Genomic DNA, 13,860 nt, shown 5'->3' with positions numbered 1-13,860 from the left:
ATCAGCGTTCAAAAATGAGTGGTAAGGAAGAAACATCAGGATCAAAGGTCAGCAGTCAGATCGAAGATCAGCGTTCAAAAATGAGTGGTAAGGAAGAAACATCAGGATCAAAGGTCAGCAGTCAGATCAAAGATCAGCGTTCAAAAATGAGTGGTAAGGAAGAAACATCAGGATCAAAGGTCAGCAGTCAGATCAAAGATCAGCGTTCAAAAATGAGTGGTAAGGAAGAAACATCAGGATCAAAGGTCAGCAGTCAGATCAAAGATCAGCGTTCAAAAATGAGTGGTAAGGAAGAAACATCAGGATCAAAGGTCAGCAGTCAGATCAAAGATCAGCGTTCAAAAATGAGTGGTAAGGAAGAAACATCAGGATCAATGGTCAGCTGTCAGATCAAACGTCAGTGTTAAAAAATGAGTGATAAGGAGGAAACATCTAGGTCAAAGGTCAGCAGTCAGGACCTAATAGTGTTGCCGAGGAGATCAAAGCACTGACCCTCTCACAATGAAGATGAATGTTAAAAGTTGACCTTATCAGACGTCTGCTCTCTTTGAGTGCTCTTTCAGTTTTATTGATTGTGTTTTTGCTCTTCACAGTACGAGGAGGTGGCAGACAAAGACGACCTGATGGGAGTAGAAGATACAGCCAAGAAAGATATCCTTTAACTGCTGTCCCTCTGCACAGCTGCCTCTCAAACAGCTGCCTTTTTTGGGGGGAGAGAAGGCCGAGGTGTTCATGTGGCGCGCGCACAGATGGTGAAGTGGATGATTGATGTGAGTGAGGACCTCACAGTGACACTGTCCTGTCTGATTTATGTACCAGTGAAGGTCACTTCCAGGCGAGAACCTCCGCCTGCTTTAGAACTTCCTAAGAAATCAGCAGCTCTATTGGAGAGCGCTGTGTCTGCGAGCCTGAATGTGAGATGATCTTTAACTCCCTGCTGCAGGTTTCTTCTCCAAACCCTCTCTGAAAAGCAGGAACACAATCTTCACTCTGGGCCAGAGGGGGGCGATACTGAGTCCAACAGAACTGGAAGGTCCAATTCTTGTACCACACACAGCTCAGAGAGGAGACACCAGGGTGAGACCTCACACACGTTGCCGTCAGGCCAGCACGGCTCGGTCAGGGGCACTAGGTTGTCCACTATTCAAAAGGTTTGTAGGTTCAATGCGCAATTGTGGAATTGTAGCAACCCCACTCGCACATGATACAAGTTTACATAGACATTTCAGGGTGCAGAGAATGAACCCTGTGACAGAACTTGGTGGTTCTGTTTGGGTTTTGGCTGGTTTAACTTTCCAGCTGATTGATGTTGGTGACCCAGCTAACAAAATAAAGTTCCCAAAATGTTTTAAGAATGTTTGTCAAATGTTATTCGAACGTTAGCTGGAATGTTCTATGAATGTTTTTAAGGAAAGTTCATTTTCATCATTTGTGTGTGTGTGAGTCAGTCAGTCAGAATGGCATTCTTTGAAACAAAGTTCAAGTTCATTATATTATATTATCATCTAAAATAATCAAATAAATTTAGCTTATTGTTCAGTGGCATCTTCCTGCACACGCTATAACTTTTAAATTGCAATTATTACAAGTTTAAAAATGCAAAGCAATGATGTGCAATGTGCATAACAATTTAATAGTATGCAAAAGTCTGAAAAACTTCCCCACAACCTTAAACAAAAATAAGGTCCCAAAACATTATAAGAACGTTTGTCAAATGCTATCAGGACGTTAGCTGTAAAGTTCTCGGATTGTTTCAGGGGAAAGTTGTTTTTTTTTTTTTTCCCCAGAATGTTTGATAGTAATGTTAGCACAAATATTTTGAGAATGTGAGGCCAAACATCATGGGAACATTTTAAAGGAAAGTTTCTTTTTGCTTCCCAGAATGTTTGACAATAATGTTAGCACAAATGTTTTGAGACCATTTCTTTTTGGTTCCCAGAATATTCTGGTAATGTTACGTAAAATCATAGTCTAGTCATTGAAAGAAATTTGGAGTAAGAAACACAGTGAGACTAGAATTAATATATTTGTCAAATTTCCCTCAACTATAAACATTGTCAATATGTATAAAAGGAAGTAATAGCGTTATTAAAATGTGTGTGTATGTATGTATGTATGTATGTATGTATGTACATATATATATATATAATCTCAGAATAAAAATTAGATTTTCACCACCCCGGTCTTTTTTTTTTTTTTTTAGGACCACCAAACACAAATTTTTTTCTTTTGTATTTTCTCCTCCTGAACCATCACTCAGCTGTGATTGGTCCATTTTTTTTTTTATTTCATAGTCAGTGTCACAATAAAATGACCAAAAAGTAAAATAAATAATAATACATTTTAAAAACCATTCTCCTGATTCTTGGTTAAATATGTTTTAATTACTGCAGGTTCATCTACTCTATCAAAATAAACTTCTTTTTTTTTTTTCCTCTCTTTGTCTGTTTTTGCCAGAGGCGTCAAATCCGGCTTCAGAAAGTAAAAGTCCGGCCACATATTTGTTCCATCTTCCGAATAAACTAGCTGATTGTAATTAGTTTAGCTCTTCAGGCAGGTTATTATTGAGACCACCTGTTTTAGGTGCACAGGTAGAAGCAACACATGGGAGGGTTTTTAATTTCTGAAGCTGGATTTGACACCTCTGGTTTTTGCCACTTGTTATTTCTTCCCCAAGTTCTTTCTGTAATACTGCCCCTTACAAAGTACAAACTCGAACTATTCCGCACATTTAAATTTAATCAAAGTCACAGCAAAAATAATCAGGCCTGGGCAACAACTTCTCTTACAGACAAGATCCGCTCTTACAGAACCCAGAACAATGGATACAAGCAGTTTTTTTATACAGGATTACATATGTGTGGCAGAGGCGGACCTTATTTTGCAAAATCCTTCTCTTATTGGCCCCGTGGGCATTCATGGGAGGTCCATCCCCCTGCCCCAGGCCCGCACAATAGCAGGAGACATATGATTTATAATTGTAACCTAACTCTCTTTATCCTAAGTGGTACAAACTGGTTAAATCCAGTTCTACATGCACATACCAAAAGAGAACAAAGAAAAATGAGAATAAGAATGAAACTAAAAGTATAACCCTAAATGAAATAACTACCTTAATACCAAAACAAGTAAAGAAAACCACAAGTGAACACAGAAATATATCTAACACACTACAGGCTGACGCAGCATACAGCGTTATTTATTTATTTATTTATTTATTTTACGTGCACACACATTCTTCAGTCTTTCTGCTGGATTTTCTAGTTTGGTGGCTCTTTCATGAGCTGGAATTCACACTTGAGATGTTTTATGGAAATGGCACAGCAGGCCCCGTTCCTTTTGACAAAGCATATTGTTGGCTCAGCAGTGCCACCTTGTGGCTGTGACATGTTTCGTGACATAAAGTGATGATGCAGGAACTTTTACAGAGATGTAATTTGACTTTTCTCCCTCAGTACCCTTATGAGACGCTGTTTCGCAGCCAGCACTACGCTCTGCTAGACAACGGCTGCAGGGAGTATCTCTTCCTGTCTGACTTCTTCATGGTGGCAGGAAATTCGGCTCTGGACCTCTTCAACAAGTATCATGGGAGGAAAAACTCTCAGCATGTTCCTGGTACGATTGCAGCACTTACACACTCAGTCGGGGTTTGTGGTTGTATTTATTTGATGTGTTGTAACGTTATAGAACCAGAACTGTCGTCACAAAGAAAACTTCTGGACTTACTGCAATGAAGCGACAACAACGTTGACGATTAACCAACTACTAAATTAACTAGTTTCCAATTCATTTCATAATGTTGAGTCAGTTTTGGGGCAAAAATGTCTAAATTCTTTAATTTCAACTTCTTAATTTGGTGAGCAGATGGATAATGCTCCTGGAAATGTGGTGATCCAGGATATATTCTGGGATTGAGATCCAGAAGAATGCTTAGCACACAGCAACATTTAACTCAAAATGTTGTGAGGGTGTAATGACATTCGGTGGGCAGATGGACAATGTCCTAGAAAATTGGGGAACATATTTTAGAACCATAAGATTTTTTTCCCTCGATTGGGGGAGGTCTGCACCCTCTGAGTGCCTACTAGTTATTTGCTTCTTTTCTCTGACAATAAGATGAATATTTTGGGGTTGTGGGCAAAACAAGGTGTTTGAAGACATCATCTTGGGCTTTGAGAAACACGGTTTTATGGTCCAGACAACTCATTGATTCAACCAGAAAGTAGTAGACAGTCTAATGCTGTAACCGTGGCAACTGAATTGACAGGATGTTTTAGATATTTGAACTGTACCGTCATGTTTTAGGGTTTGACTGTTTTGCATCTGTTCCCTGCAGAAGAGCATGTCCACTTACGTATCAGACTGCTATGACAGCATCGCCATCTTCCTGTGCATCCACATCATCCTGAGGTTCAGAGCCATCACCGCCAAGAGGAACATCCCCGCTCTGGACAAGTCAGTGCCCTCAAGTCGCCGAGTTCATGTCAATTCTGAAAATGCAGACAGATTTAATGATGATGATGATGAAGGATCATTCAACTTGTCATGAAATCACGCTGATTTTACGTTCAACATCAGAACAATTTATAGCTGTGATGGATCAAGTCAAACCAGCAAGTTGAGTTTAGGAGGGAACCAGAATGAAGTGGACCAAATGGTACTCAGGGAGGACCCTGGGGTTCCTGTAACTCTAAACAATGACGGCTGGTTCCGTAACACACACATGATTGTGCTAAAACATTAAAACATCCTTTCATGTTTAGTCTGTGTTCATGTTTCAGGTACTGGGAGGCTGTGTTGGAGCTGCTGTGGCCGAGGTTCGAGCTGATTCTAGAGATGAACATCCACAGCATCAGAAACACAGACCCTCAGAAACTGGGCATCCTGGACACCAGACCACATTATGTACGTTTACCTCACACACTGTCCACGTACATAATAAAGTCTAAACACAGACCCTCAGACGTGCAGGACACCAGACCACATTATCTACAGCCCCAAATCAGAAGAAGTTGGGACGATATGCAGAGTGCAAAAAAAAAAAAAGATTCTTATGTTTACTTTGACTTTTTTATTTAATTGGATAATAAGATATTTCATGTTTTTTTCCCCAGTAAACTTCATTTAATTTGTTACATTCATCCATTCCGGCAACACATATTTGAAGTCTAAATATTTGCCACTTTTGTAATGTTTCCTTTCCTTCTCACAACACAAGACTTTTTTTTGGAGTTCACGATGCCAAACGATGGAGTTATTTTGTCCCATTCTTCCTGCAAAAACATTTTATAATGTCTAATAATATGGCTTTGTTGTTCCATTTTTCATCTGAAATACTGATCCATTTGACCGCAAACCATGTTTCAACTATGTGATGGTCCAACCCAGAAGTTTCTGAGTGCAGAGAAGTTGACAGCGCTTCTGGACTAAGTTAACATGAGGCTTCTTTTTTGCAGAGTAAAGTTTGAAGTAGCATTTGTGAGTGTAAATCTGTATTGCAGAGCTTGACAAAATTTCTCTCTCGCCCAAGTGATTATATCAGCTATTGATGAGTGACTGCTGTTGATGCAGTGCCATCTGAGGGATCCGAGATCACAGATGATCAGTGTAGGCTTGCACTCTTGCCTTTGATGCACTGCAGTTCCTTGATTTGTTTAATGATGTGACACACTGTAGAAGGAGAAATATGCAAATCCCTTCCAATCTTTCTTTGAGGAAAATTTTTTAAAAAAATATCTATAATTTTCTCACTCATCTTTGCTCTTCAAAGACTCAAATTTTAGTGGATACTGATTTTGCACCAAATCATGACAATCACCTGTTTGGAATAAAATAACATTTTTCTACATGTAGCTTTTTAATAGCTTTTTAATTTTTTCTTCTTTTTTATACTAGCCCTAAATTAGCTCCATCCCAACTTTATTTGTAAAGTAGTGCAGGTCTGAAATGCAGGAATAGGTTTGTGTTAACAAATGAAATGAAGCTGACCACAGAAAGATGAAACATCTTGTTTGCACACAGTCTGCAATGTATTTTCTTGATTTGGGGTTGTATGTTTATCTCGCATACTGTCCGTGTCCATAATAAAGTCCAAACACAGATGTTGGATGTCTGCTAGAGCAGAAACACATCTGAGTTTGTCTTTGTTTCAGATTACACGTCGTTACGCAGAGTTCTCCTCAGCCATTGTGAGCATCAACCAGACCTTCCCCAATGAGAGAACCAACATCCTGCTGGGACAGCTGCAGGTAGAATTTAAAACCCCAGAGACAGAGTCACAAGGTATCTAAACAACAACTTTTATGAAATGCCACAGAAGCCCGTACCTCCTTCGGAGCTGACTGGGTGTCTTGGTGGCTTTCCTCACTAGTCTCCTCCTTGTGTGGTTTTGCCTTCTCCAGCCAGATTTACTCTGGGGTACCATCCTGTTTGTGTTTCTTAGTAATTGGTGGAAAAGAAGTTAAAGAAAATCTTCAAAGACACTGCAGGTTCATTTTTGTTTAGAAGGCAAACGAACCAAGCGGGGGGAAAATGATTAACGGTGTGTGGTGCATCATCTGATGGAGAGCCGTGAGCTTTGTGTTATATTGTGCTAAAAGAAGATTTTTATTGCTTCATTTTCTGTTTCCAGGTGGAGGTAGAAAACTTTGTGCTGAAGATGGCAGCAGAGTTTCCATCCAGGAAAGACCAGCTCATTTTCCTCATCAACAACTACGACATGATGCTCAGCGTCCTCATGGTGAGCGTTCTGTGACCTCTGACAACTTACGCAAATAACCTAGAACTTCCAGACATGTACAGTTTTTTTTTTTTTTGTTTGTTTTTCCTGCGGAAACATGGATTTCCGCTTTCCTGAGATTTGGATTGCTCCATGGCTCCACTGTGAATGGCGGCGCTCTCGATCAGCCAGCGCGTACATTCCCTGTCGAGATTTCTTACGACATGTCTCATTAGTCAGGTTTCTGAAATGATGATGTCGTAACCCCACCTCTCTAACACAGAGGGACTTTTTTTTTTAATGTTGCATTTATTTGCAAGCAATTTCCACTATAAGGAATTAAAGTATTTCCAGACGTCATATTCTAAAACAAAGGTGTCTTCTGTGGATAACAGTTTTTCGGCAGGCTGTGATGATGAATCCAACTGAAATCAGGCAACAGGTGAGACTAAAAGACTTTATATTCACTCTGTGCTAGTTTGTAAAGTTCTAACGCCTTCTGCTACATTGTTTAGCTCTTTGTGCCGTTTCTGCACATGCTACACAGCTTCTCCATTTTTTATAGAAGCATTACAGCGCCATATACTACAGTGTTTTTAGACGGTTTGAGCGTTTGGACTCAGATATTTGTTGAAACAGTGCCGTGTTTCGTAGGCAGGAGGAAATGTCAGGGTACCACCAACAGATTTTGGTCTTGTCAACAAGACGTGATAACAGTATGCTGACTGATGACATATTAAAAAACAAGTTTAAATGTTTATGGCTGGAGGAAAAGGACGAGCTCGGAGATTATTTCTTGGTCTACGTGAGAAAGGTCAATGCATGTGGTGTCACAACCACTGCTTCACGCGGAAAACAATGCCTCCGTGACTGTGCTAAAACAGTGAAACACAAAGTTGCCCGAAAGTACGTGCATTCTCAACGTAACTTCAAGGATGTTTCTCACCGCAAAGAAGCCTATCAACTGTCAGTTCTTTGTAAAAATTGATTTTCAAAAAAATATTTCCTGAGTTTTTTTCTGTTCATGAAGTGATGGTTTTCCTGTTGGTTCTGGGTTTTTGCTGAAAGATGAATTGTGTTCTTCATGTGTTGACTGCATGAAAAAGGCTGGTCGCTCGCTAACTTAATGCAACCTGATTTTACTGTGAACAGCCTGGAAATGGCTGAATGACTTAAAACAACAATGAAACAGTTAAATTCCGAGTGTTGATTTGGATTTCCAAGTGGTTCAGGTGTTGTATTGACTCAATTATAGCTTGGTTCAATCTAAAATACATGATAAAGCAGCACTGGCATGCAATGTTCAAATATGCATAGATTATTTTACCTCATATCATCTAGAACCTTACTGTGTTGAATCTACACAGCTATGAATAACAAAATTCTACTACTATTGATTATCAGTTCAAATAGGTTTAATTGAATATTGTTCCATCAGTTTACATGCATTGCTGTGCAGTTTCAAATTTTGCATAATTGTGTCTTCGTTGTGGTTTGACTTCGATGTCATGGATGGAAAGTTCTTGGAATGAAAATGAGTACATTTTTTTTCCTGCTTCCACGACCCACCCTCTGTAAATATGCAAGTCCCTTTAGCTGCTCCCTTGTTTTCACTTGAGGTATGTAAAATACAAAAATATAAATATGGACTTTTTGTTCTGTTCATCCTTATAATTGGGCTCTGTTGTGCTCATGCACCATTTGGTACCTCATTTTCCCATGGAGGCTCCCTGGAACCCCACCTGTGGGAGGGGACACCCATCCCACACTCTTCCCAGCGTTGCCCCTTGCAGTTACAGATTTTTTTTTTTTTTTTTTTTTTTTTTTTTTTACTTCACCCTACTTACATGTATGAACATCATTGAAGTATAAAATGATTCAGTGCATCCTCATCTGAACAAAAATCTTTTGCTGTATTGCCTTGAAAGTTCTGTCTTAGAAATTAAAAACTTACTGCTGATTTATTTATTTTTATTCCCCAGTATGAAATATGGGGGATATACAGTGCGTCCGGAAAGTATTCACAGTGCTTCACTTTTTTCACATTTTATGTTGCAGCCTTATTCCAAAATGGATGAAATTTTTTTTTTTTTTTCCTCAAACATCTACACACAATACCCAATAATGACAATGTGAAGAAAGGTGTCTTTAGATTTTTGAAAATTCATTAAAAATAAAAAAATTAAAAAAAACTGAGATATCACATATATACATCAGCTGTTGCCATGAAGCTCAAAATTGAGCTCTGGTGCATCCTGAGATGTTTCCACAGCTTAATTGGAGTCCATCTGAGGTAAATTCAGTTGATTGGACATGATGTGGAAAAACACACACCTGTCTGCACATAAGGTTCCACAGTTGACTATGCATGTCAGAGCACAAACCAAACATGAAGTCAAAGGAATTGTCTGTAGTCCTCTGAGACAGGATCGTCTCGAAGCACAAATCTGGAGAAGGGTACAGAAACATTTCTGCTGCTTTGAAGGTCCCAATGAGCACAGTGGTCTCCATCATCCGTAAATTGAAGACGTTCGGATCCACCAGGACTCTTCCTAGTGCTGGCTGCCCCTCTGCGATCAGGGGAGAAGGACCTTAGTCAGGGAGGTGACCAATAACCTGATTGTCACTCTGTCAGAGCTCCAGCATTCCTCTGTGGATAGAGGAGAACCTTCCAGAAGGACAACCATCTCTGCAGTAATCCACCAATCAGGCCTGTATGGTAGAGTGGCCAGACGGAAGCCACTCCTTAGTAAAAGGCACATGGCAGGCCCCCCTGGAGTTTGGCAAAAGGCACCTGAAGTACTCACAGACCATGAGAAACAAAATTCTCTGGTCTGATGAGACAAAGATTGAACTCTTTGGTGTGAATGCCAGGCATCATATTTGGAGGAAACCAGGCACCATCCCTACAGTGAAGCATGGTGGTGGCATCATCATGCTGTGGGGATGTTTTTCACCGGCAGGAACTGGGAGACAAGTCAGGATTGAGGGAAAGATGAATGCAGCAATGTACAGAGACATCCAGGATATAAACCTGCTCCAGGGATCTCTTGACCTCAGACTGGGGTGACGGTTCATCTTTCAGTAGGACAGTGACCCTAAGCACACAGCCAAGATATCAAAGGAGTGGCTTCAGGACAACTCTGTGAATGTCCTTGATTGGCCCAGCCAGAGTCCAGACCTGAATCCAATTGAACATCTCTGGAGAGATCTGAAAATGGCTGTGGACCGAAGCTCCCCATCCAACCTGATGGAGCTTCAGTGGTGCTGCAATGAGGAATGAGCAAAACTGCCTACAGATAGGTGCACCAAGCTTGTGGCATCATATTCAAGAAGACTTGAGGCTGTAATTCCTGCCAAAGATGCATCAACATTGAGCAAAGGGTGTATGTACATGTGATTTCTTAGTTTTTTTTATTTTTAACAAATTTGCAAAAATAAAAAAAAAATGCAACTCTTTTATGTTGTCAGTATGGGATGTCCTGAGTAGAATTTTGAAGGGAAAAACAAATTTACTCCATTTTGGCTTGTTTGTATGATAGCAATTGACCAATTTCATTCATTTTCAGTATAAGAGTGTACTTGGGCGATCCCCTGACACCAGTCGATTTGGGTGACCTTGGGGTCAATTTTAAGGTCACAGTGATATTCACGATCTTGTCATTGCCACCCTTATTAGCACAATATCTCAGAACCAGTTGACCAATTTCAGTCATATTTAGCATAAGGCTGTACTTGGGTGAATGTCCAACACTTTGTATTACTGATTTGTGGGGACTGGGGGTATGTCATCTCCTGGTGACTCTTATTTTCCATTATTGTCCAGGAGAGGGCAGCAGACGACAGTAAAGAGGTGGAGGGGTTTCAACAGCTGCTCCTGGCCAGGACACAGGTAACAGTTAGAGGAAGTAGGTGTGTTCCTTCTGTGCTTTGAGCTGTGTGTGCGAGATGCCCGAAGCTGAATTTAAGTCAGAGTAAATAATGTGAAAACGGTTTTAATTTTTTTTTTTTTTACTCTGTCTTCAGGAGTTTATCGAGGAGATTTTGTCTTCTCCCTTCGGAGGGATGATTGCCTTCGTGAAGGATGCAGAGGCGTTGATGGAGAAAGGACAGCTGGACCGACTAAAGAATGAAGAAGGTGAGAACAACATATTCCATTTTTTGTTTTGGGTTTTTTTTTTTTTTTCTTTTTCTTTTATGCCTCGCTGGCCGAAGGCTCAAACAGGGATTATGCCGTGGCAATTTCTGTCTGTCTGTCCATCCGTCCATGCATACATCCGTCCTGAAAAGGGTATGAGCGTTCTCAAATCATCTCCTCACATTTTGAGGAGGAATTTCATGAAATGTGGCATAAATCCTTATTATAGGTTGGTGATACGGATATTGTCATATTGTTTGAGTTGGGCCCATTTTGCCAGAGTTACAGTGCTCTCCAAAAGTACTGAGCTGCTTGATATTTCACACATTTTAATTTGTTTTTGCCGTTCAAATGCAAAAAGTAAATCGGGCTTCTCAATATGAAAATTTCTAAAATTATCTTAAAATGCCGCATACCGGCTACGTGGAGTTTATGCAGCCCTATGTGGCAGTATGCTGAGGGACGGAAAGGGGTCTGCAAAATGGGCACAAAAAATTAAATGTTTAATTTTTTTAAACCTGTTTAACAAACGTTAACATTAAACGTTTAAATTTTTTGCGGACTGTCGGCGTAGAGCATGGATGCAGTGTTCCACTCAAGTCTACACAACCGTCCACTACTGTATGTAAATCTACACAGTGAGAGGACATGTCCACCGTCCACTCATGGACGGATCGCATGCACGACTGCCGGCTGCAGCTCCCCTGAGCTTTCACCTCAAGTTCTCTCACAATTGTGGCATGTTAAATAAAGTGTATTAACTTCTGCTCACGGACCGATCGCCAACGAGAGGACATGTCCACGTTCAGTATAACTCCTCACAGACAGATGGCCAGTGAGAGAACATGTCCACCATCTACTCCCCATGGACAGATCTCGAGCGATCGCTGAGTGCAATTCTGCGGTGCTTGCACCTTCTTAAGTTCTCTCACGATTGTGGCACATTAAGTAAAGTCCATTTACTCCTGGAAATAACGTATTCTGCCTTTTTCCAGTGTATCAAATCCATCTGCGTGTCCAGGCAGTGCGTCATGGAGCCAAGCTTCTCCCCTCTGCGTGCAAGGTTTTTAGTTTTTTTTGTTTTTTTTCTCTCTCTCTCTGCGCGCAACTTACGCAGCCATTCCTGCGTATTAGCTATGCAGCACAAGGCAACTCTACACATGCCCGGGTTGAAAGAGGCTTTAATCTCTCTATTTCAGTTTTAATGCTATTGGTGGCTTTAATCAAAGACCTGTCAGAGGCAAAGCAATCATAAATGTCTGCGAAATTTCAACTTCGGGCATCTGTCCTGTTAGTACAACCCCTGGCAAAAATTATGGAATCACCGGCCTCGGAGGATGTTCATTCAGATGTTTAATTTTGTAGAAAAAAAGCAGATCACAGACATGATGTTATGTGTCGACGCGGGTTGAGGAGCGGACCTGCGTCAGACAGGACCCAGCGCTAAAAATAACCAGAAAGCGGTTCCAAACAGAAACTATTTATTATTCACCTGTGCTTAAAAGTGTAAAAACATAAAAACAACGTCCCTCTGGTGGAGTGATTCGTGGCTCGCTCTCCAGCGCCCGCAAGGATTAAAGCCGGCGCTCCTGGACTTTCTACCACCGCCAAACACCCCCCAGGTGGACACGACAAACTGATTCTCTGTGAAGCAAAGAGAAGGTGAGGTAAGTCAACAGATACAACTATATCTTCCAATAAACACACGCTATCAGCAACACACTCAGGTCAGTGTCCTTTTTTTACTTTATGCAAATGAGCAGCTTCTCACAACAAGTGGAGGATCACTTATCCTTCACGCCACAGCAGTGAGAAGCAAACTGCACAATTCTCTTCACAGTTCCAGTATACTGTGTAACCAAACACCAAGTTACTATCAACAATTACTTAAACACTTAATTACCTTTCGTGTGTGCTGACAGCATGTGTCCTCACCCCTCCCTGCTTCACGGGCTCAATGTGTCAAAACCCAGGCGCGGTCCTCAGCGTCTCACAAACGAACGTCACAAGGTCGAGTTCCCGACAGTTCTGCTTGAATCACACATGACTTAAATGCAGAACGCCATCCAATTATCTGCTTCAGCTGCAAGTCGTCCAGGTTGCACGTGAGCACCACTCACAGGTGCTTTCCATGATGTTGATGAGGGTGAAGGCTCTTCAGCCAGCACCTTCTTCACAGACAAATCAGCCCTCATGCCACCTGGAGAGCAAAGAAAAGAAAAGAACACCAAAACATCCAGCCACGCCCCCCCCCAACACACAACACATGACACAAAACTAAAGTCATTTCAAATGGCAACTTTCTGGCTTTAAGAAACACTATAAGAAATCAGGAAAAAAAGTTGTGGCAGTCAGTAACAGTTACTTTTTTAGACCAAGCAGAGGGGAAAAAAATATGGAATCACTCAATTCTGAGGAAAAAATTATGGAATCATGAAAAACAAAAGAACGCTCCAACACATCACTAGTATTTTGTTGCACCACCTCTGGCTTTTATAACAGCTTGCAGTCTCTGAGGCATGGACTTAATGGTGACAAACAGTACTCTTCATCAATCTGGCTCCAACTTTCTCTGATTGCTGTTGCCAGATCAGCTTTGCAGGTTGGAGCCTTGTCATGGACCATTTTCTTCAACTTCCACCAAAGATTTTCAATTGGATTAAGATCCGGACTATTTGCAGGCCATGACATTGACCCTATGTGTCTTTTTGCAAGGAATGTTTTCACAGTTTTTGCTCTATGGCAAGATGCGTTATCATCTTGAAAAATGATTTCAACATCCCCAAACATCCTTTCAATTGATGGGATAAGAAAAGTGTCCAAAATATCAACGTAAACTTGTGCATTTATTGATGATGTAATGACAGCCATCTCCCCAATGCCTTTACCTGACATGCAGCCCCATATCATCAATGACCGTGGAAATTTACATGTTCTCTTCAGGCAGTCATCTTTATAAATCTCATTGGAACGGCACCAAACAAAAGTTCCAGCATCATCACCT

The 13,860-nt window shown here is 40.9% G+C and overlaps 1 protein-coding gene across 1 annotated transcript in view; it reads left to right on the top strand.

The window, feature by feature from the left end:
* The window catches only part of vps52 (VPS52 subunit of GARP complex), a 41,655-nt gene that overhangs the window by 19,771 nt on the left and 8,024 nt on the right, over window positions 1-13,860 (top strand). The window contains 10 exon segments of the mRNA XM_034160604.1: window positions 594-651; window positions 944-1,077; window positions 3,456-3,578; window positions 3,580-3,615; window positions 4,337-4,455; window positions 4,782-4,905; window positions 6,153-6,248; window positions 6,632-6,739; window positions 10,545-10,610; window positions 10,745-10,856. Of these exon segments, the coding sequence (XP_034016495.1) occupies window positions 594-651; window positions 944-1,077; window positions 3,456-3,578; window positions 3,580-3,615; window positions 4,337-4,455; window positions 4,782-4,905; window positions 6,153-6,248; window positions 6,632-6,739; window positions 10,545-10,610; window positions 10,745-10,856 (976 nt within the window).

Source organism: Thalassophryne amazonica, chromosome 20 (assembly GCF_902500255.1).
Source record: "Thalassophryne amazonica chromosome 20, fThaAma1.1, whole genome shotgun sequence".
Lineage (NCBI taxonomy): Eukaryota > Metazoa > Chordata > Actinopteri > Batrachoidiformes > Batrachoididae > Thalassophryne > Thalassophryne amazonica.
Note: the sequence above shows the minus strand (reverse complement) of the source record. Positions and strands in the feature narration are given on the sequence as shown.